At 41.4% G+C, this 25,790-nt stretch overlaps 1 protein-coding gene across 1 annotated transcript in view; it reads right to left on the reverse strand.

Annotated features, from left to right (window-relative positions):
- Positions 1 to 25,790, reverse strand: part of adamts12 (ADAM metallopeptidase with thrombospondin type 1 motif, 12) — a 642,106-nt gene that overhangs the window by 290,431 nt on the left and 325,885 nt on the right. The window contains exon 10 of the mRNA XM_063042019.1: positions 22,634 to 22,726. Within this exon, the coding sequence (XP_062898089.1) occupies positions 22,634 to 22,726 (93 nt within the window). The remainder of the gene's footprint in view (positions 1 to 22,633; positions 22,727 to 25,790) is intronic.

Here is a 25,790-nt window from a genome sequence, read left to right on the forward strand (position 1 = left end):
TAGGAAGCAAGGATCAGATGGGTCTATTGAGGAATATAGGGTCGCAAGAAAGGAGCTAAAGAAGGGGCTGAGAAGAGCAATAAGGGGGCATGAGAAGGCCTTAGCAAGTACGGTAAAGGAAAACACCAAAGTATTCTTCAATTACGTGAAGAACAAAAGGATGACAGGAGTAAAAGTAGGACCGATTAGAGATAAAGGTGGGAAGATGTGCCTGGAGGCTGTGGAAGAGAGCGAGGTCCTCAATGAAAACTTCTCTTCGGTATTCACCAATGAGAGGGAACTTGATGACGGCGAGGACGATATGAGGGAGATTGATGTTCTGGAGCAGGCTGATATTAAGGGAGAGGAGGTGTTGGAGTTGTTAAAATACATTAGAACAGATAAGTCCCCAGGGCCTGATGGAATATTCCCCAGGCTGCTCCACGAGGCGAGAGAAGAGATTGCTGAGCCTCTGGCTAGGATCTTTATGTCCTCATTGTCTACGGGAATGGTACCAGAGGATTAGAGGGAGGCGAATGTCGTCCCCTTGTTAAAAAAAGGTAGTAGAGATAGTCCGGGTAATTATAGACCAGTGAGCCTTACGTCTATGGTGAGAAAGCTGTTGGAATAGATTCTTAGAGATAGGATCTATAGGCATTTAGAGAATCATGGTCTGATCAGGGACAGTCAGCATGGCTTTGTCAAGGGCAGATCGTGTCTGACAAGCCTGATAGAGCTCTTTGAGGAGGTGACCAGGCATATAGATGAGGGTAGTCCAGTGGATGTGATCTATATGGATTTTAGTAAGGCATTTGACAAGGTTCCACACGGTAGGCTTATTCAGGAAGTCAGAAGGCATGGGATTCAAGGAAGTTTGGCCAGGTGGATTCAGAATTGGCTTGCCTGCAGAAGGCAGATGGTCGTTATGGAGAGAGTACATTCAGATTGGAGGATTGTGACCAGTGGTGTCCCTCAAGGATAGGTTCTGGGACCTCTATTTTTCGTAATTTTTATTAACGACCTGGATGTGGGGGTAAAAGGGTGGGTTAGCAAGTTTGCAAATGGCACAAAGGTTAGTGGTGTTGTAGATAGTGTAGAGGATTGTCGAAGATTGCAGAGAGACATTGATAGGATGCAGAAGTGGGCTGAGAAGTGGCAGATGGAGTTCAACCTGGAAAAGTGTGAGGTGGTACACTTTGGAAGGACAAACTCCAAGTCAGAGTAGAAAGTAAATGGCAGGATACTTGGTAGTGTGGAGGAGAACAGGGATCTGGGGGTACATGTCCGCAGATCCCTGGAATTGCCTCACAGGTAGATAGGGTAGGTAAGAAAGCTTATGGAGTATTAGCTTACGTAAGTCAAGGGATAGAGTTTAAATGTCGCGAGGTAATGATGCAGCTCTATGAAACTCTGGTTAGGCCACACTTGGAGTACTGTGTCCAGTTCTGGTCGCCTCACTAGAGGAAGGATGTGGAAGCACTGGATAGGGTACAGAGGAGACTTAGAACATAGAACATAGAATAGTACAGCACAGTACAGGCCCTTCGGCCCACAATGTTGTGCCGACCCTCAAACCCTGCCTCCCATATAAGCCCCCACCTTAGGTTCCTCCATATACCTGTCTAGTAGTCTCCTAAACTTCACTAGTGTATCTGCCTCCACCACTGACTCAGGCAGTGCATTCAATGCACCAACCACTCTCTGAGTGAAAAACCTTCCTCTAATATCCCCCTTGAACTTCCCACCCCTTACCTTAAAGCCATGTCCTCTTGGATTGAGCAGTGGTGCCCTGGGGAAGAGGCGCTGGCTATCCACTCTATCTATTCCTCTTATTATCTTGTACATCTGTATCATGTCTCCTCTCATCCTCCTTCTCTCCAAAGAGTAAAGCCCTAGCTCCCTTAATCTCTGATCATAACGCATACTTTCTAAACCAGGCAGTATCCTGGTAAATCTCCACTGTACCCTTTCCAATGCTTCCACATCCTTCCTATAGTGAGGTGACCAGAACTGGACACAGTATTCTAAGTGTGGCCTAACCAGAGTTTTATGGAGCTGCATCTTTACATCGCGACTCTTAAACTCTATCCCTCGACTTATGAAAGCTAACACCCCATAAGATTTCTTAACTACCCTATCCACCTGTGAGGCAACTTTCAGGGATCTGTAGACATGTACCCCCAGATCCCTCTGCTCCTCCACACTACCAAGTATCCTGCCATTTACTTTGTACTCTGACTTGGAGTTTGTCCTTCCAAAGTGTACCACCTCACACTTCTCCGGGTTGAACTCCATCTGCCACTTCTCAGCCCACTTCTGCATCCTATCAATGTCTCTCTGCAATCTTTGACAATCCTCTACACTATCTACAACACCACCAACCCATGTGTCGTCTGCAAACTTGCCAACCCACCCTTCTACCCCCACATCCAGGTCGTTAATAAAAATTACGAAAAGTAGAGGTCCCAGAACAGATCCTTGTGGGACACCACTAGTCACAATCCTCCAATCTGAATGTACTCCCTCCACCACCACCCTCTGCCTTCTGCAGCCAAGCCAATTCTGAATCCACCTGGCCAAACTTACCTGGATCCCATGCCTTCTAACTTTCTGAATAAGCCTACTGTGCAGAACCTTGTCAAATGCCTTACTAAAATCCATATAGATCACATCCACTGCACTACCCTCATCTATATGCCTGGTCACCTCCTCAAAGAACTCTATCAGGCTTGTTAGACACGATCTGCCCTTCACAAAGCCATGCTGACTGTCCCTGATCAGACCATGATTCTCTAAATGCCTATAGATCCTATTTCTAAGAATCTTTTCCAACAGCTTTCCCACCACAGACATAAGGCTCACTGGTCTATAATTACCCAGACTATCCCTACTATCTTTTTTGAGTAAGGGAACAACATTCGCCTCCCTCCAATCCTCCAGTACCATTCCCGTGGACAACGAGGACATAAAAATCCTAGCCAGAGGCTCAGCAATCTCTTCTCTCGCCTCGTGGAGCAGCCTGGGGAATATTCCGTCAGGACCCGGGGACTTATCTGTCCTAATGTATTTTAACAACTCCAACACCTCTCTCCCTTAATATCAACATGCTCCAGAACATCAACCTCACTCATATTGTCCCCACCATCATCAAGTTCCCTCTCATTGGTGAATACCGAAGAGAAGTATTCATTGAGGACCTCGGTCACTTCCACAGCCTCCAGGCACATCTTCCCACCTTTATCTCTAATCGGTCCTTCCTTCACTCCTGTCATCCTTTTTTTCTTCACATAATTGAAGAATGCCTTGGGGTTTTCCTTTACCCTACTCGCCAAGGCCTTCTCATGCCCCCTTCTTGCTCTTCTCAACCCCTTCTTAAGCTCCTTTCTTGCTTCCCTATATTCCTCAATAGACCCATCTGATCCTTGCTTCCTAAATCTCATGTATGCTGCCTTCTTCCACCTGACTAGATTTTCCACCTCACTTGTCACCCGTGGTTCCTTCACCCTACCATTCTTTATCTTCCTCACCGGGACAAATTTATCCCTTACATCCCGCAAGAGATCTCTAAACATCGACCACATGTTCATAGTACATTTCCCTGCAAAAACATCATCCCAATTCACACCCGGACTTACCAGGATGCAGCCTGGTTTAGAGAGTATGCATTGTGAGAGTATGCATTATGATTAGAGATTAAGGGAGCTAGGGTTTTACTCTTCGGAGAGAAGGAGGATGAGAGGAGACATGATAGAGGTATATAAGATATTAAGAGGAATAGATAGAGTGGATAGCCTGCGCCTCTTCCCCAGGGCATCAGGGCACAGTGGTGGAGGCAGGTACACTAGTTAAATTTGAGAAACTACTAGACAGGTATATGGAAGGATTTAAGGTCGGGTGTTATATGGGATGCTGGGTTTGAGGGTTGGCACAACATTGTGGGTTGAAGGGCCTGTACTGTACTGTACTATTCTATGTTCTATCTTCTATGTTCCAGAAACTGAGTGACTCAATGCAAAACATATCCAGGTGTAGAGGTAATAGTGACCATAACCCAGTAAAATGTCATGTAAAAGTAAAACTTAAAAAACTAAAGAAGCAAAAACCTAAACAATCCCTTGACTACTTGCAATTAGTTAAAGAAGAAAACTTAAGACAAAAATTTACAATTGAAGTAAGGAAGAGATTTCAAAGTCTAGAAATAGAATCTGTTGAAGATGATAGTAATCATGTAGAAATTAAATTTAACTCTCTGAAGGATGCCTTGGTAAAATTAGCAAAGTCAGTGATTCCTAAAAAAGAAAAAAACACAAAGAATAAATGGATGACAGATGAAATCAAAAATCTAATGGAAGAAATGAGACAGAAGAAAGCAAATCCTATAGAGTATAAGTCCTTAGATAAAAAAGTTAAAAGCTTATGTCAAGAAGCCAAAGAAGAACGGTTAAACCAGGAATGTGAGCAATTAGAAAGAATCCCTATTACTGATCCAAAAAGGTTACATCAACAAATCAAGAATATCACTGGTAAAAAGCTCCTCTGTTCTTCAGGTGGATGTTTGAAAGCAAAGGACAGTACCATTATCATGGAAAAAGATGAGATTATGAACAGATGGACTGAGTATATTCAGGAATTGTTTGAAGACGATCAAGGCGGAAAACCAGAAATTAAGAAAAACATTGAAGGTCCAAATATTTTAAAATCTGAAGTTCGTAATGCAATAAGTAAGATGAAGAAAGGAAAGGCAGCAGGTCCTGATGAATTAGTAAGAGAACAAATTATTGCCCTTGAAGATTATGGAATTGAAAAACTTACTGATTTAATCAATGACATTTATGAGACTAGAATAATATCAGAAGAGATGAAAAAATCAATATTTATCACTCTTCCTAAGAAAGCTGTAGCAATAGAATGTGAATTACATAGGGCAAGCTTAATGAGTCATATCACCAAGACACTTCTAAGAATTTTGATGACAGGAGCTAAAAGTAAGATACAAGCTGAAATAGGCAAAGAACAATGTTGGTTTTGTGAAAGACAAAGGAACAAGAAACGCAATATTGATGTTATCAGAACGAGCTATTCAAGTGCAAAAAGATGTGTTCGTTTGTTTTATCGACTACACAAAAGCATTTGATAAAGTGAAGCACAATAAGTTATTTGAAATATTACAGAAAACTCTAGATCTAGATTCAAAAGACCTCCACCTAATCAGAAATCTGTACTGGGAACAAACTGCCGCTGTAAGATAGAGAAGTGAGTCAGTTTACGAAAATCAAGAGACGCGTTAGACAAGGATGTGTTTTCTCCTCTGATTTATTTAATGTGTACAGTGAAACAATATTACAAAAAAATAAAAGACATCTTGGGAATTAAAGTTGGCGGTGAAAACATCAATGATTTCAGATATGCAGATGACACTGTGTTAACTGCAAGTACAGAGGAAGAACTGCAAAACCTAATTGATATAATTGTTGAAGAAAGTGCAAAAATGGGACTATCAATCAATTGCAAAAAGACAGAATGTATGGTGATATTCAAAAAGAAGGAGAACCCTATCTGCATGCTGATAATAAATGGGGAAGACATAAAACTAGTAAAGAACTCTTGCTACTTAGGAAGCTGAGTGATATCAGGTGGCAGGTGCAACATGGACATCAAAAGAAGAATAGGGAAGGCAAAAGACACCTTTAGGAGAATGAAGAGTATACTGACCAATACTAAACCAGGCATGACAACCCACCTCAGAGTACTGAAATGTTACATTTATCTAGTTATGTTATATGGCTCAGAATGTTGGACAATATCTAGTGACATGAGGAAATGAATTGTAGCAGCAGAGATGTGGTTTTTGAGGAGGATGCAAAGATTATCATGGACGAAATGAATATCTAATGAGGATGTCATGAACAGCGCAAACACAAAAAGAGAAATAACGTATGAGATCATGAAAAGGCAACGTAACTTCATTGGACATGTGATTAGGAAGGAGGAGTTAGAATGCATGATAATTATGGGAAAGATTGAAGTATTAAAGATTGAATTATGGGAAAGCAAGAGGAAGACAAAGTCAAATGATAATGGAGACAGCATCCAGAGAACTGGAAATAAGTACCAATGAACTGATCCACTTGACCCAAAACAGGAGTGTGTGGGCCGTGGCAGTCAAAGCTCAAACTGGGCATGGCACCTGATGATGATGATATTGTAAATAGCTGCAGTCCCAGCACCGAGCTTTGCGGTACACCACTAGTCACTGCCTGCCATTCTGAAAGGGACCTGTTAATCCCTACTCTTTGTTTCCTGTCTGCCAACCAATTTTCTATCCATGTCAGTACCCTACCCCCCATACCATGTGCTCCAATTTTGCCCACTAATCTCCTATGTGAGACCTTATCAAAGGCTTTCTGAAAGTCCAGGTACACAACATCCACTGGCTTTCCCTTGTCCATTTTCATAGTTACATCCTCAAAAAATTCCAGAAGATTAGTCAAGCATGATTTCCCCTTCGTAAATCCATGCTGACTCGGACCGATCCTGTTACTGCTATCCAGATGTGCCGCTATTTCATCTTTTATAATTGACTCCAGCATCTTCCCCACCACTGATGTCAGGCTAACTGGTCTATAATTCCCTGTTTTCTCTCTCCCTCCTTTCGTAAAAAGTGGGATAACATTAGCTACCCTCCAATCCACAGGAACTGATCCTGAATCTATAGAACATTGGAAAATGATTACCGATGCGTCCACGATTTCCAGAGCCACCTCCTTAAGTACCCTGGAATGCAGACCATCAGGCCCTGGTGATTTATCAGTCTTCAGTCCCATCAGTCTACCCAACACCATTTTCTACCTAATGTGAATTTCTTTCAGTTGCTTCATTACCCTCAGTCCTCTGGCCACTATTACATCTGGGAGATTGTTTGTGTCTTCCCTAGTGAAGACAGATCCAAAGTACCCGTTCAACTCGTCTGCCATTTCTTTGCTCCCCATAATAAATTCACCCGTTTCTGTCTTTAAGGGTCCTACTTTAGTCTTAACTAATTTTTTCCTCTGCACATACCTAAAGAAGCTTTTACTATCCTCCTTTATATTCTTGGCTAGCTTACCTTCGTACCTCATCTTTTCTCCCTGTATTGCCTTTTTAGTTGTCTTCTGTTGCTCTTAAAATTTTCCCAGTCCTCTGGCTTCCCGCTCATTTTTACTATGTTATACTTCCTCTCTTTTATTTTTATACTGTCCTTGACTGCCCTTGTCAGCCACGGTCGCCCCTTACTCCCCTTAGAATATTTCTTCCTCTCTGGAAAGAACTGTTCCTGCACCTTCTGTATGATTCCCAGAAATACCTGCCATTGTTGTTCCACTGTCATCCCTGCTAGGGTATCTTTCCAGTCAACTTTGGCCAGCTCCTCCCTCATGGCCCCATAGTCCCCTTTGTTCAACTGTAATTCTGACACTTCTGATTTTCCCTTCTCCCTCTCAAATTGTAGATTAAAACTTATCATATTATAGTCACTACCTCCTAATGGCTCCTTTACCTCGAGTTCCCTTATCAAATCTGGTTCATTACACAATACTAGATCCAGAATTGCCTTCTCCCTGGCAGGCTCCAGTGTTAGCTGCTCTAAGAATCCATCTTGGAGGCACTCCACAAACTCCCTTTCTTGGGGTCCAGTACCAACCTGATTTTCCCAGTCTACCTGCATGTTGAAATCCCCCATAACAACCATAGCATTACCTTTGCTACATGCCAATTTTAACTCTTGATTCAACTTGCACCCTATATCCAGGCTATTGTTCAGTGGCCTGTAGATAACTCCCATTACGGTCTTTTTGCCCTTACAATTTCTCAGTTCTATCCATACTGACTCTACATCTCCTGATTCTATGTCACCCCTCGCAAGGGACTGAATTTCATTCCTCACCAACAAAGCCAATCCGCCCCCTCTGCCCACCTGCCTGTCCTTTCGATAGGATGTGTACCCTTGAATATTCATTTCCCAGCCCTGGTCCTCTTGCAGCCATGTCTCTGTTATTCCTACAACATCATACTTGCCAATTTCCAACTGAGCCTCAAGCTCATCCTTATTTATTTCTTATACTTCATGCATTCATATATAATACTCTTAATCCATTACTCCCCTCACCTTTCACATCAATTCCTATTGCACTTGGCCATACTCTCAGATCCCTTCCTGAGCTTTCTGCCCTATTAATTCTATTGTCTTTAACTTTTCTTATTCTCTCCTTCCCTTTAACTCCATCCTTATATTTCCAGTTTGTCTGCTCCCCCGCATTACTTAGTTTAAACACACCCGTGAAGCAGTGGCAAACCTGCCTGCCAGAATGCTGGTCCCCCGCCTGTTAAGATGCAACCCGTCCCTTTTGTACAATTCATCCTTATCCCAAAACAGATACCAGTGGTTTAAGAATCTAAACCTCTGCTCCCCGCACCAGCTCCTTAGCCACACATTCAGATCCCCTATCAAGCAACACACATCAAAGTTGCTGGTGAATGCAGCAGGCCAGGCAGCATCTCTAGGAAGAGGTACAGTCGACATTGAGTCCTGACGAAGGGTCTCGGCCTGAAACGTCGACTGTACCTCTTCCTAGAGATGCTGCCTGGCCTGCTGCATTCACCAGCAACTTTGATGTGTGTTGCTTGAATTTCCAGCATCTGTAGAATTCCTGTTGCTTGCAGATCCCCTATCTCCCTGTTCCTGCCCTCACCAGCATGACGAACTGGAAGCAAACTGGAGATAACCACCTTGGAGGTCCTGCCTTTCATCCTTCTTCCGAGTTCTCTGAAGTCACGCTGCAGAATTTCTTTCCTCTTCTTCCTGACGTCATTTGTGCCGAAATGCACTACCACTTCCGGCTGTTCACCTTCACCCTTGAGGATGCCCTGCAATCGGTCCATGACGTCCTGGATCCTGGCACCAGGGAGGCAACACACCATCCTTAAATCCCGCCTATTGCCACAGAAACCCCTTTCTGTACCTCTCACTATGGAGTCCCCTACTACTACGGCTCTGCCTGACGTCTGTCTCCTCGGCTTTGCTTCAGCGCCAATTTTTGACTTGCAGACCTGTCTGCCTCTCAGACTGGCATCATCTTCTGTCCCAACAGCTTCCAAGAGGGTGAACCTGTTGATGAGAGGCGCATCCCCCGGGGTCTCCTGTACTTCAAGCATCCTTCCCTTCCTCATCGTCGCCCCCCCTTCTCTCTTCCGGTATCTTCGGTGTAACGATCTCGCTGTAGGTCCTGTCCAGAAAACTCTCATTTTCCCAGATGAATCGGAGGTCATCCAGTTGCTTCTCCAGTGCCCCAACACGGTCCTTCAGGAGCTGAACCTGGACACACTTTCCACAGTTGTAGCACCATCAGCGTCCTTGACCTCCCACATCATGGAAGCATCACACTGAATCAGTTGACCTGTCATTTCTTCACCACTTCTCACCCCTCCAACTGTGGCGTGGTCTCCTTCCTCAGCCTCCTCACCAAAGACTCTCGAACCAAAGACTCTTGGTTCCCGCTAAATCCAGAATTAAGCATTGATTAATCTCATGACTCCACTACAGTGTTAAAGCCGTACACTGCTGAGGTTTTAAAAGCGGAAAAGAGCCTTTTCCCATGCCAGTAAATGAAGAAAAAAGTAAATTTCTCAGTTTCCAGGGCAGCAGTCATTCTTCAACCAAATACACCAAAACATAAGCAGCACACATAAACTGCTTGAGGAACTCAGTCATGCACAAACCTACAGCAACACTGAGGACAGTAGTACTCTGCAGACCTAAAGAACAAATTGAGCTACGCGACAAACCCAGAGTGATCGACAAAATACAACGCGAGGACTGCAGCAAACATTACGTCGGCCAAACTGGGAGAAAACTATCCACAAGGATCCAAAAACATCAACTGGTTGTCAAACGGCATGCCCAACTCTCCCTTGTCTCTACCTGTGAAGATCGAGAGGGGCACAAATTCGACTGGGCATCAGTGAAAGTTATTGCGCAAGTGAACACGCAGCATGGATGAAAATTCATAGAAGCATGGTTTTCCACAAACAATTTTATAAAGAGACATGTAGAAATCGATCCTATTTATAAGCCATTGTGGGCAAATTTCCAGAAATCGCACAGTGTTCACCACACAACCAATCAATGACAAGACCCCGCTCCCTAGGTCACAACTGAGTTTCTATAAGGATGACCAATCAACTGTAGATAAGTATATAAAGCCAAGCATTTGGAAGATACACCACAAACGAACAATGCATTGATGATGTCTCCTTATGTGGTGATGAAGTGTTTGCAAATGGATTGCCAAGACCGCAGAGCAACTGAACCCAACTATGGAATTTTCTGTTTTCAGTGGTCTGGCATGAGAAGACCACAGATACTTTTAGTCTTTGGCTCTTTACTTTGTCTCTCTCAAGGCCTCTTCTTCTTTTCTTCTTTGCTCTGATAATACTAAATCAAATAACCATAAGCAACAAGTTTTATGCATCGTTCTTGACTTCTGAAGAACCTTTAGATCGCAAAAGCATCAGGATTCAACAGTTGTAAGTTTAAAACCTAGTCCAGATCTACAATGCCATTGTTGATCACTGCTTTTACTATTTATCTCTCATGTACTTGTGTGGGTGGACATTAAACAGCCAGTAAGTATACTCGATGGAATGAAAAGCTCCAACATTCCTTCCACAATATGTACAAATAAAATTCACTAAGAATTCCATTCTCTGGAACATAAATTTATGTATTTAAATTTAGTCCAAAACTCAATTCAGTCAGCAAAGAGTACCTTCACTGCTCACACCAGCATTGGTTCTTCAACTTATACCATCCAATTATTCCCCAACTTGTACTTCAACTTGTTTATTTATTATTATTTTTGTATTTGCACATGTTGTCTTCTTTTGCACATCGGTTGTTTGTTAGTCTCTGTGTGTAATTTCTCACTGATCTGTTGCATTTCTTGAGGTAATCAGTTTCATGAACAATTATTACCCTTCATCCATCAAGCCCTTGAACAAAAGGGAATAACTTTACTCAACTTCACTTGTCCCATCATTGAACTGTTCCCACAAGCTTTGGACTGACATTAAAGGAATCTTCATCTCAGGTTCTCAATTATTGCTTATTTTGTGTTATTACTAATTCTTTCTTTCTGTCTTTGCACAGATTTTTGTCTTTTGCACGGTGGTTGAACGCCCAATTGGTGTGGTCTTTCATTGATTGGTTATTATTCTAATGTGGACTTGTTGAGTATGCCCGCTAGCAAGTGAATCTTAGGGTTGTTAATGGTGGCATATATGTACTTTGACAATAAATTTATTTTGAACTTTAAACTTTTGATTTCTTTGTTTTACTGCGAATGCCTTGCAAGAAAATAGATCTTAAGGTAGTATATGGTGACATAAATGTACTTTGATAATAAATCTACTTCAATTAAAAAATTAAGCCGACATTGTATTCTGTGTTGGAAACTGATGCTATTTCAACAATTTGCTGATGTATGTACAATAAAGGGGGCAGTATATTTCTCTGATCATAAATGCAAGATATAAATTACATGATCATTTCTTTTATTAAACATTAAATTCTAACATTATTTACACTGTTCAATCCAAATTCTAAGAAATTTAAATTTCTCAGTGAAAAATCTAGTTTGATTTATTGTGAGAAATCTGCATTTCTTTATTTTATTCCTTTTTCTTACATGTGTCTCTAACATAGCTCTACAATTCTCGTTTCATCTTGCTGTTCCAATGCTGGTGTCCCTGTTCACTATTCCATGCAATTCCTCCTTAAGTGAACAACAGATGGACAAGGACAAATGTGGCATCCCACAGGCAGATGCAAAGGTTTAAATGTGGGAGGGGAGGAATGTATGTGCTTAGAATGACCCTGAACAGTTCCTGGAATGAACAATACCCCAGTGATTACTCAAAGTCAGAGTTAAAGCTAAACATTGGTAAAAGGAAATTGAACAATTCCGGGCTGATGCAAAGTGATGAAGATTTTACAACAGGTTATTTCACACAAGTTTCTTACACTATTGAGTTGCACAGACTAGGATGGTCAAGGTCAATGTTGCACTTTTTTTAAAATACATTTTCTTATTATTTTCTCTTTTCTGGGTTCCTTAAGGTTGTCATAGCTTGGAATGGTAGTAGGGATAAGCTCGACACAGCAGTTATATTGTTATATTTCATTAGGATCTTGAGAATATTTGGTATGTCTCCAAAGTTTCTACAGATGTACTGTGGAGAGCATTCTAACTGGCTGCATTGCCTTCTGGCTGCAGCGGGGGGGGGGGGGGTGGCTACTGCACAGGATCGAAGTAAGCTGCAGAGAGCTATAAACTTAGTCAGTTCCATCACAGACACCAGCCTCCGTAGGTTCCAGGATATCTTCAAGGAGTGATGTCTCAAAAGGCAGTGTCCATCATTAAGGGCCCCCTCCAACCAGGATATGCCCCCTTCTCATTGCTCCAAACAGAAAGGAGGTATCGGAGCCTGAAGGAACACACTCAACAATTCAGGATCAGCTCGTTCTCCTCTGCCATCCTGTTTCTGAACGGACATTGAACCCATGAACATTACCTCACTACTTTTTTTATTTTTGTTTTTTGCACTACTTACTTAACTGTTTTATATATATATAGTGACGACCATTTGGTCCATAATGACAGACGAGGAAGCTCTTCAACTCAACAACCGTTTTATTGTGATAGACACAAAACAGACTGGGCTCCATTACCCGGAGAGTGAACCCCCACCAGTCTCACACACAGGCAGGGAAGGTGACCATCACACACCCTGGTTACAGATAGGGTGACCCACAAATTCACAAGAAATAACTGTATAACCCGAGCTAAAATGTAACAGTAAACAAACTGGAACTTCCCACCATAATCCCACAAAAGCATTTTAACACAACAATAAACAGTACTGGTCATTAGAAATGCAGGGGCGGGCTGTCAACCACACCCCACCTCAGAATGTCACAATATTACAGTTGGCCCTCTGTATCCACGGGGGTTTGGTTCCGGGACTCCCTGCGGATACCAAATTCCGCGGATGGTCAAGTCCCGTATATAAAATGGTGTAGTGTATGCATATAACCTACGCACATCCTCCCGTATACAGGTTTCCCCCGCCATCCGAAGGTAGAGCGTTCCTATGAAAGCCGAAATGTCGTAAAGCGAAGAAGCAATTACCATTCATTAATATGGGAAAATTTTGTGACCATTCGCAGTCCCAAAAATAACCTACCAAATCATGCCAAATAACACATAAAACCTAAAATAACAGTAACATATAGTAAAAGCAGGAATGATATGATAAATACACAGCCTATATAAAGTAGAAATACTTTTCCACAATCATTACTGAGCTGTTCTCCATAGTGAAAATCTCACGCAAGCGCCGTTGGCAGAAAATCTCACGTAAGCGCTGTTGGCAAAAACACTCTCTACAGTAACCTTTAAGCTATGAAGCTGCCAAATCATACCAAATAACACGTAAAAATACACAGCCGATATAAAGTAGAAATAATGTATGTACAGTGTAGTATCACTTACTGGAATCGGGACAGCGCCAAGCACACTGATGATGGTGTGTTAGACTGAGTCGTCGCAGGTTGGGTGGTGCAGTGGCCCCACCCTCCAGGCCGCCGACCAATACATTGCCGTGAAGCATGCAGGAATGCAGCGGTAGTCGGGAGGTACACAGCACATCTTTAAGAAAATAGCCGAAATAAACAGGCTAATTAATTAGGTGCCGCCTGACATGTAATTGTTGGCCCAGATCAGTTCCGATTTCCGACTGCGTCGTCTCTGATCTGGGCCAACATTTACGTCTCGGCGCCACCTAATTAATTAGCATGTTTATTTCGGCTTTTTCTTAAAGATGTGCTGTATGCCTCCCAGCTACCGTTGCATTCTCCGCGAATCGGTATCTGTCCGTGGCCTGGGGGTTGAGGTGGTGGGACACTGGGGTGTCATCTCGTCGTCTGTTTCCATTAGGGCAGGCAGCTCATCTTCTCCTATGACTGCCTGCCTCGATGTCGAAGGTTGAGGTTCGTCGTCTGCTGTGGCTGATGTGGAAGGCTTGCTTGACTGCTGAGCCTCGCGCATTTTTCTATCACACAGTTCTTTATAAGGACTCAAACCATCCTGCAAATATCCCCTAAACCGACATACCCTTTCAAAATTAAAGTCGTACTTTATCATTACTCATTCAGTTTCGATTGTTATCCTTTTTTCTTACAATTTCATCAGCTCTTCATCTGTCAATTCCCCTGGTCACGGGATGCCAAAACCTCTTCAACATCATGTTCGTCAGCTTCCACAAGCCAAACTCACTTTGTCCTTACTTCATTCACCGCGATCGAAACGCTTAATTATGTCTAGTTTTACGCTAAGTGTAACACCCTTACAAGCTCTTTCAGGCTTTTCCGATACCTTAGAACTCATCTTGCAAACGGCTGCTCACAGGCTCATGTTTAAGCAATGCCGGCGAGAATCCGGGGGAGAGCGGCTGCTCGGAGCGCTGCCTTTTATCGCGCACTGATTTTTTATCCCGCGCTGCTTTTTTTTCATAACAGTGAAAACACCTTCTGAAAGCGAAAACAGGATATTAATGTAGGTTTTCGTAACAGTGAGGTTTCATAAAGCGAACGTTCGAAAAGCGGGGGACACCTATACTTTAAATCATCTCTAGATTACTTGTAATACCTAATACAATGTAAATGCTATGTAAATAGTTATTATACTGTATTGTTTAGGGAATAATGACAAGAAAAAAAGCCTGTACATGTTCAGTACAGACACAACCATCGTTGCTCTTCCGTGAACCCCAACCAGCGAGAGTGGCGAAAAGCAAATAGCGTTCAGGGACGAGGGAGATGTCCTCCTTTTTTAAAGAAAGGGGCTTCCCTTCCTCCACCATCAACTCTGCTCTCAAATGCATCTCCCCCATTTCACACACATCTGCTCTCACTCCATCCTCCCGCCACCCCACTAGGAATAGGGTTCCCCTGGTCCTCACCTCCCACCCCACCAGCCTCCGGGTCCAACATATTATTCTCCGTAACTTCTGCCACCTCCAACGGGGTCCCACCACTAAGCACATCTTTCCCTCACCCACCCTTTCTGCTTTCCGCTGAGATCACTCCCTATGCAACTCCCTTGTCCATTCGCCCCCCCACCCCATCCCTCCCCACCGCTACACATGCCCTTACACTTCCTCCCTTACCACCATTCAGGGCCCCAGACAGTCCTTCCAGGTGAGGCGACACTTCACCTATGAATCGGCTGGGATGATATACTGTGTCCGGTGCTCCCGATGTGGCCTTCCATATATTGGCAAGACCCGTCGCAGACTGGGAGATCGTTTCGCTGAACACCTACGCTCTGTCTGCCAGAGGAAGCAGGATCTCCCAGTGGCCACACAATTTTAATTCCACATCCCATTCCCATTCTGACATGTCTATCCACAGCCTCCTCTACTGTAAAGATGAAGCCACACTCAGGTTGGAGGAACAACACCTTATAATCCGTCTGGGTGGCCTCCAACCTGATGGCATGAACATTGACTTCTCTAACTTGCGCTAATGCCCCACCTCCCCCTTGTACCCCATCCGTTATTTATTTATATACACACATCCTTTTTCTCTCTCTCTCCTTTTTCTCCCTCTGTCCCCCTCACTATACCCCTTGTCCATCCTCTGGGCTTCCCCCCCCCCTTTTATTTCTCCCTAGGCCTCCTGTCCCATGATCCTCTCATATTGCTTTTGCCAATCAACTGTCCAGCTCTTGGCTCCATCCCTCCCCCTCCTGTCTTCTCCTATCATTTTGGATCTCCCACTCCCCCTCCCACTTTCAAATCTCTTACCAGCTCTTCTTTCAGTGAGACCTGACGAAGGGTCTCGGCCCGAAACGTCGACTGTACCTCTTCCTAGAGATGCTGCCTGGCCTGCTGCGTTCACCAGCAACTTTTTTGTGTATTGCTTGAAATTCCATCATCTGCAGATTTCCTCGTGTTAAAGTTTTTATTCCCTTAGTTTTGCATGTTAAAAAAGGCCTTATCTAAAACTGATGGTTTAAAAAAGTAGTTAAAATGGATATTACTGGAAAGAACAAAGTTATTTAAGTCAAAAGATCTGCGAAACTGATGTAAGTCTAACAGTGGGACTAAGATCTTGTCTACCAATCTTAGAAAACAAAAAGGGAAGAGGAGCTCCCAGTAAAGAAGCCAAAGAGAACGCCTTTACCAAGTTCTCCTCCAAGTCCAACCATGGAGGAGAGCTCTACATATTTATACGGTGAATCCAAAACGTAATATAACGAATATTAATTGCCCAGTAATAGAGTCTAAAGTTTGGTAAGGCCAAGTCACCATCTTTTATAATTTTTGCAGTAAAGGTTTACTCACTCTAGAGCTTTTATTATTCCAGACATATGACAAGCTCATAGAATCTATTCTATCAAAAGACGTTTTCGGGACAAAGGATGGAACAGCTTGAAACGTGTATAAAAATATAGCATTTATTCGACCAATTATCAACATCATCATAGGCGACCATTTGAAAAGCATGTGTTGTGTATATTCAATTAAAGGAAAAAAATTATATTTATATAATCTTGAAAATTTTTAGTAATTTTAATACCAAGATAGGTAAAATAATTTGAGCAATATTAAAAGGTATTTGATCATATTGATCTGAATAATTATTAATGGGAAATAATGCATTTTATGTAAATTTAATTTATATCCAGAGAAAGTACTAAATTCAGTAAATATGGATAACATAGAAGGAATAGATTTCCTAGGGTCTGAAATGTAAACTAATAAATCATCTGCGTACAACGAAACCTTATGTACTTTATCCTCTCCTTAGTACCCTGAACAGAGTTGGAATCCCTAAGAGTGATAGCAAGTGGTTCTAAAGCCAAATTAAATAATAAAGGACTAAGAGGATAACCCTGATGGGCTCCTCAAAATAGCCTTAAATAAGGAGATTTTTGATTGTTAGTTATAACCGCAGCCATCAGGGCTTGATCAGTTTGATTCAGGAGATAAATCCCAGACCAAAATTAAATCTCTCCAAAACCTGAAATAAATAAGGCCATTCCACCCCATCAAAGGCTTTCTCTGCATCAAGAGAGACAATACATTCAGATTCTTTAACTGAGGGAGAATAAATATTATTTAACAATCTTTGAATATTAAAATGTGAATACTTATTTTTAATAAATCCAGTTTGATCATTTGAAATAACAGTATACAAAATATTCTCAAGCCTATTAGCCAGAATCTTAGAGAGAATTTTAAAGTCCACATTCAATAAGGAAATTGGTCTATAGGAGGCACATTCAGATAGATCTTTTCCTTTTTTAGGAATCAATGAGATTGATGCCCCATAAAAAGTTTTCGGAAGATTCCCAGAGGATATAGAATCAGTGAAAATTTGACATAGATGTGATGTAAGTATTTCCGTAGAAGTCTTATAAAATTCCACTGTATATCCATCTGGTCCCAGAGCTTTCCCTAGTTGCATAGAGGATATAGCCCTAGCTATTTCCTCTTGTTTAATAGGTGCATCTAATGTGTTAATAGCTTGAATAGAAATTTTAGGTATATTTAATTTTCGCAAAAATCTATTCATAAAGATAGTATTATCAGAAAATTCAGATTTATAAAGATTAGAATAGAAATCCATAAATATCTTATTAATTTCATGAGGATCAAATGTTTCAGTTCTATCCGATCTACATATTTTCAATATCTGTCTTCTGACCATATTTGCCTTCAACTGACCAGCCAGCAACTTACCTGATTTATCACCATGTATATAAAATTGACTTTTGGATTTAAAAAGTTGCTGCTCAGTGGGGAAGGTCAAAAGCAGATCATGCTGTGTTTGGAGTTCAACCCTTTCCTTATATAGATCTTCACAAGGTCTTACTGAATATGCTTTATCTATCTCTTTAATTTTATTAGTAATCACTAGAACTTCCGCTTTGGTTTTCCTTCTTAAACCTGCTGAATATGAAATTATCTGTCCCCTAAGGAAGGATTTCATCGCATCCCATATAACCAATTTTGACATACCTTCAGTTGTATTAAGTTCAGAAAATAAAGAAATTTATTCCTTGATAAAACTAACAAAAGTTGGATCTTGTAACAATATGGGATTCAGTCTCCACTGTGACATTTTCAAAACATTATCAGAAAGCCTCAAAGTTAATTTCATAGGTGCATGATCCGACAACACAATGACATCATACGCACAATTGGCAATAGAATACGGCAATCGTATATCGAAAAAAAGTAATCAATTCTTGAATATTTATAATGCACATGTGAAAAAAAAGAAAAATTTTATCATTAGGGTGCTTGTATCTCCAAATATCAACCAAACCATATTCTAATAGAAAAGAATTAATACAAGTCGCCACATTATTAGGAAGCAACGGATTGCTTGATGACCTGTCAATCGACGGGTTAAGACAGCAGTTAAAGTCACTGCCCATAATCAACTAATATTCATTTAGATTCGGAAGTGTGGAAAATAGTTTCTTTAAAAATTCAGGACTTTCTAGATTAGGTGCATAAACACACATCAAAGCTACCTTTTGACCACATAGCAAACCGGTGACAATTAAATATCTTCCAATCAAATCAGTAACAGTATTAAAATGTACAAAATGTATTTTAGAGTTAACAAAAATAGATACCCCTCTAATTTTATTTATTGATAAAGAATGATATAAAGGTCCCTTCCAGAATTTAAAAAAGCGATTTTCATCCTGTCTCCGTACGAGTTTCTTGCGCGAAAATAATATCCGCATGAAGTGTTTTTAATTTCTTAAAAATCTTTTTACGCTAAATAGGATGATTCATGCCATTCAAATTCCAAGAAATTATATTAATTTTATTAGCATCTATGTTTAAGATTTAATTTAAAATTTTATAAAGAAAGCTATTGCGCAAGCACAAACTAGATCCAAAGGAAAAAAACAGCACTGACTTGACCAGAAGTGACAACATGATTGATACAAGATATAACCTCTCAGAACTGCCTAACTGAGAAAAAAACTACTCTAATAGCCCCCCCTCCCCCAAAGACTAAGAAGCCATCGAATAGAAGGATGGCATGCTAACCTATGACCCTAACCCCAATCTCCATTTTGCAGCTATATTAACAAAGTTATATGTTTACACCACCAATTGTAGACATAATAAAAGAGATGAACAAATTTCAAATATTGTAATTGTTATGTCCAACAATAGCTAAAACGTAGTTGGCAACGGCCATCTTAAATTCATCTAATGTATATTAATCATCTATTCCGAAAAGGATAAATCCAAGCAAATAATATATTCCAACTGAAATTTTTTTAAAAACTTACAAATCATTAAAAAGTAAGTAAGTATATCAAACCTAGAGCTATATTAATATTAAGGCAAGCAAGAACAAAAAATTAAATCAGCCAGGTCCTGTGCGAAGATCCATAAAACGTAGAATAAACTTTCCTCAAGGCATCTATAAACATCTCCCAGCTCGGGACTGCCTATTCAAGTTGCATTCAACTTAGACTTAAACCCCTTAATAAATTCCCAACTTTCATCTGGAGAGTTAATCTTTTGTGGCTGAGAGTCAGGCGGGGAAATTATCAAACGTGCCGGATAACGGGAGCGACGGGCAACATTTTATTTTATATAATTCAACCATCAGTTCCCAGTATTTCCTTCTTTCGGCAAAAACCGCCAGAGCAAAGTGCTCCACTATACGAACTTCTGTTGCATTGTAGATTAGCTTACCCATTTTTCTTGCACCTCGAAGTATAGCTTCTTTGGTTGTAAAGTAGTGCAAGCAAAGTATCAGTGTCCGTGGACGTAGTTCGGGTGAGGGCTTAGATCGTGGGATTCGATGAGCTGTATCAAGTACAGGGTTTGCTTCAAGAATCTCGTTAAAAAGTGAATATAGCATATCTGAAAAGAACTTTAACAGGTCACTGGTTTCAGTATTTTCAGGCAAGCCCAATATACGTAAATTCCTCCTGCGCATTCTGCCATCTAATTCAATCGTCTTTTTCTTCGTTCTTGATAATTCCAAAGTAACTTCATTAATTTTCTTTTCCATAGATGACATCTTCAATTCTTGCTCGTTAGTAGTTTGCCTGAATAACTCCTGTTCCCTCTCAATTCGATGAGTAGTCTGTTTGAGCGTCTGAAATTGAAAATCCAAATTCTTCAAAGGTTCTTGAACAGTAGAGATGGATTTTTCAAGCTTTCCGTTAGCATCCATCAGTTTATCAGTCCTAGTGTTAAGCCAACCAAATTCAAGTTTCATATTTTGTATTGAAGAGAGTATTCTTTCTAAAGTAGAAAGTTCCTCCGATTTCTTTGTTTGTTCTGTTTTGGGAAGGGTCTTGTCGCCTCTCAATTCAATACCGGATCGACTTCCTGCCGTCGTAGTTCAGTAATAAATCCTTCAACAAAAGTAGTGAATCTTCAAACTTAAAACGGATCTATCAGTGGGATGTAAGATATAAAAATTAGAGCCGCGATGAAAACACGTCTCACTCCATTCGCTGCAAAATGGAGTCTGGATTCTATTTCTGATGCTCCCAATTGCATGCATCTCAAATAGCCTCTGACAACCAAGTCCGGCTCCTGGCCTTCACATGTGATTTAGCTACTGAGCCTGGCAGAACCGTTTCTACTGACAGGAGAAGGAGCAAAGGCTGGATACAGGCACGTTAAAACCAGTCGCTTCAGGCAGACGGGGCTCGTCAGCTGTGGTTGGCAGCTCATGTAGGAGAAAGAAAACTCTGATCTCGAACCTCTGCTGCCTTGCAGCTGTACCCACTCATGGGGAAGGCTTTGGGAGTAAACTTCAAGAAAAAATCTGGAGCTGGAGTCCTTAAGATGGACATATGTTGAGTTCAAAGCTGTGTGCCAGCTCCTGCAATGCCACTGGTGCCCAACTGTATCGGTCTCTACTGTTCCTTTGGATTCAGCAGCTGCGTGGAAAGGTGGAGCCTGCTGCCTGGGCAACAGCTTGTTCTGCGTAGCGCACTCCCTTGGGTTGCTAACTGGCTTGCGTATCACATAGCAGCTGGGACGCAACATCCATGGTCAATCCTGACAAATGGAGGGCCTCCTCTCTTACCCAGTCCCTAATGTCTGATTACTTACCAGGACACAGATTCATATTTGCTGATCCACTTGGCATACTTTGCCTAAATTGCAATTTTCCTCGAACAATCTGCACAGTACAGACTCTTTGGTCCATGATGTTGTGCCAAACTTCGAACCTACCCTAAGATCAATCTAGCCCTTCCATACCACATAGCCTTCCATTTTCTTTCATCCATGTGCTTCATTTTAGTTTAGATTAGATTAGATTATGAGGACACTCGGTCCTCATTTATTGTCATTTAGAAATGCATACACTAAAAAATGATACAACATTTCTCCAGAATGATATCACAAGAAAACACAGGACAAACCAAGACTAAAACTGACAAAACCACATAATTATAACATATAGTTACAACAGTGCAAAGCAATACCATAATTTGATAAAGAGCAGACCATGGGCACAGTAAAAAAAAAGTCTCAAAGTCCTGATAGACTCATCATCTCAGGCAGGCGGCAGAAGGGAGGAACTCTCCCTGCCATGAACCTCCAAGCACTGCCAACTTGCCGATGCAGCACCATTGGAAGCACCCAACCGCAGCGCACTCTGAGTCTGTCTGAAAACTTCCAGCCTCCGACCAGCCGCTTCTACACAGCCTCTCCAAGCACCATCCTCTGCCGAGCGCTTCTTTGAGAGTTTCTTAAATGCCCCTAACTTAACTAAATCTACCACTACCCCGTTAGCACATTCTACACAACCATGACTCTCAGTATAAAAAAAATTTACCTTTGACATCACCCTGATACTTTCCTCTAATCATTTTAAAACTATGCTCACTTGTATAAGCCACTTCAGTGCTGGGAAATGTGCTGGCTATCCAATCCATGCTCTTGTCATTGTTGACACCTCTATCAAGATACCTCTCATCTTCTTTGCTTAAAAATGAAAAGCCCTAGCTTGCTCAATCTGTCCTCACAAGACACGCTCTCTAATCCAAGCAGCATCCTGGTAAAACTCCTCTGGACCCTCTCTAAAGTTTCCACATTCGTCCTGTAATGGCGTGACCAGAACTGAACACAAGATTCCAAGTGTGGTCTAACCAAGGTTTTATATAGTTGTAATATCACAAGGTACAGCATCTGGCTCACCAGATAATGTTTCTTGACTACAGAAGGAGAAACCAAAGATCCATGAGCCAGCCCTCAATAGGGAATTGCAGGTGCAGAGGGTTAGTTACTTTAAATTCCGTGACATTATCATATCAGAGAATCTGTCCTGGGACCAACGCACAAGCCATCACAAAGAAGGCACAACAGTGCTGCCCCTTTTGTAGAAGTTTGTACAGCTTCGGCATGTCATCTAAAACTTTAACAAACTTCTATAGATGCACAGTGGAGACTGCCCTGACAGTTTGCATCATGGCCTGGTACACAACCACGAATAAATGGTGACACATTTGTACTTTGATAATAAATTTACTTTGAACACTTTTCATACCTTTTTCTCTCCACAGCTAGTCCCGTCTGCTGCAGCGTCCAGTTTAGAACGACAACTGCCATTCACCGAGCACCAGAGCGTCTGACAAATGTTCTGTCAATGCAAACAAAAGGAGTGTTATGATTGAAGTGTTAGTTTCTGAGATTTATCTGCTCCGAATCAAAGATGAACTTTATCCATGCCAGATGAATTATAAAACACGGAGAGTGCGCGCGCTGCTGGAGGAAGAAAGCCTCGATCTCGATCTTCCACTCCCTCATTCTCTCTCGATGGGGCGGGGGCGGTAGTGAGGCAACACGACAGATTGCAAGCTTTTGGTCCCTCTGTCGCTCATCTGTTGCAGGAGTGACCTCTCTCGTCCTTGCTAGTAAGAGAGAGCCTGTCTGAGATACCGAAGTGTTGGGGCATAGACTGTCATTTTCAGATGGACTCCAGCTCGAGGTCTCTTTGGGGGCTTTGCTATTGCCTGCATGGTGGGTGGTGGTGGTGGGGTGGGGGGTTGGTGCTTTTGCTGGAGCAAGGGGGGGGGAGGGTTGATTCTTTTGCTGCTGCTTGTGCATGGGAGGGGGAGGAAGGCTTTGGGATTCTGACGTTTCTGTCATTTGGCTTTTTTTCTGTTTCATGAATGTCTGCGAAGAGCAAGAATTTCAGGTTGTATACTGCATAGATTCACTGATATTAAGTTGAACCATTGAACACTGGTTAGATCATTGCTGGACTGTCATGCTCAATTCTGGTCATCACATTTTAGGAAACACATTCAAGAGTCCAAAAAAGTAAACTCCAGTCATATGTCAGGACTGTTAGCATTCATTTCCAGAGGACTAGAATATAGAAGACAGGATCTAGGGCTTTGTAATGTATTGGTCAGATGGCACGGAGTATTGCCAGCAGTTTGGGCACCTTATCTAGGAAAGGATGTGCTGGCATTGGAACTGGTCCAGAAGAAGTTCGTGAGAATGATCCCAGTATCGAGGTGGGGAAGGGTGAATGGCAGATGGAGATGGTGTGAATAGTACCGGAAGAAATTGGTGATAGTTGGAACTGACAAAAGGCTAAAGGTGACTGAATCTGACAAGATGACAGAGGAGGCAACTACTGTGAAAGGACATTAGTAAACAGTTTCCCTTCCATTCTCTTCAATCTAAGATGGAATTACCACAGAAATGATTCAACCAAGTACCAAATTTCAAGACTGAAGAAGATAGATATGTATTAAATGTTTGCTGTCTAAAAGAAAATATAAACATTGATCTTGCAATTGCAAATACTTAGGAATATTATTGCTGAGCACTAGTTCAACAATGGATTGTCAACACAGATGTCAATTATCTCTCCACTAAGTCTCACAAAAACATAATATCAACAGAGTGGAACTTCATCATGCACCTTTATTACTTGCAAGGGAGAAGTTGACCTCCACTCCCACTAGGGGTGGTAAGAGACCTCCAACACCATTTACAAAGTGTTCTTTTTACACGTAAGAATGAGATGAGGTTACTATTTCCAGCAAGCTCAATCCTTCCGATACAGTTGTTGTACTCTACCATCTGTGGTTTACTCATCTCTGCTGCTTATTTCTACAGTATATTGGGTGCTGCCAATGACGTATTCCTTTGGTAAGCAAACTTCTTGTGGCCAAGTACATGTGAAGCAACATATTAGTTTAGCATTCTGGGATTTGTACAATTCCGTTTTGCTATATCAAATGATTACAAAAAACACAAAATTCAATACTGGAGATATTTCATCACAGACCAGGTATTATTCTCAACCAAAATTGTTCCAGACAGCCAAAAAAAGATGGCAGAGAAGCTCTACTTGCAAATTCATGCTATATTTCTTCATATCCATACTAATTTACTCTGTCCCTTCACTTAATGCATGTCACCACAGGTCAATCTTATTATCAGTTGCCTCCACAACAAACTGCAGAGACACAAGAGAATGTAGAAGCTGAGACTGGCAGCAGTGCAGAAGCTGATAGAGGAGCTCAGCAGGGCAGGTAGCATCAATGGTGGGAAATGAAGAGTCGACGTTTCAGGCCAAGACCCTTTATCAGGTCTGGGAAGGAAGAGGGCAGGTTTTTTAAACCACAAGGTTCATGCCACATGATTGTGAGCTTGAGGACTGTTCAATCTACTCCATCAAAGAAGGAAAACAATGGAAATGAAGGAATGATGATCTGTTGGTTATGATTAATCAAAGCAATTACCACTACTCCCACTGCTTTTAATATTTCGTAATGCATCCAGCAGGATACCCCAGAAAAAAATGCTTTCTTTTATAACTGTATGCTTTGTCAAACTTGAAAGGAATCCTTTGTGTAGGTGTATATATTGTTCATTCTGAACAGTCAAAAGGAATCACAGATTCTGGGGCCTGGACAGCTCTGATAATGCTCAGAAATTTTCGGAAGTAAAAGCCACAGTGTTGTTTCATGCATCTGAACCTCAATTAATTTTGCTTACAGAAGCAAACCCAATTCCTTTTATAAATTACTTGTTCTCTCTGCTTCGAAGAACATTCCGAGTTACTTTATATATCATTTATGGATGCAAAGATTCTGCGTGGTTGGCCTTTTCCTTCCAAATATGCATCCCTGGATACTTCAGCTTTCAAGAGAAGAATTTTTTTTCATGGATTCTGACAAATCCTTTAAGAACCTGGAATAACTCAACTGCATAACATCAGATTATTATTTTACAAACCAAGACGGTCGCTTTCTTCAGTTCTATATATGAAAGATAAAATTCATAACAAAGCTTAGCTCCCATCAAGCACAAAGATTTACCTTGCATTTTCAAAACAGAATTGCTTCGGATTAATTTTGCTTCATTGCTAGCTAGTTACCCATCATGATCAAATCTACAGAATGATTTTGCATAACTTGATAATAAGAATCATTAGATTATATTGTAAACATGAGAAAGTCTGCAGATGCTGGAAATCCACAGCAACGCACACAAAATGAGGCATTTCACTGTATGTTTTGATGTACGTGGCAAATAAAATTAATCTAATATAATCTAACACACACTTCAATGCGTTTATACATTGTGTAGCTGATTGTATGAATGGCTGATGAGATATTTGCATTAAAGTGGCTATTGAGTGTATTTCCCATATCCAAAATCAGAGCATGAACAAGGAATAA

This window comes from Mobula hypostoma, chromosome 3, assembly GCF_963921235.1.
Source record: "Mobula hypostoma chromosome 3, sMobHyp1.1, whole genome shotgun sequence".
Lineage (NCBI taxonomy): Eukaryota > Metazoa > Chordata > Chondrichthyes > Myliobatiformes > Myliobatidae > Mobula > Mobula hypostoma.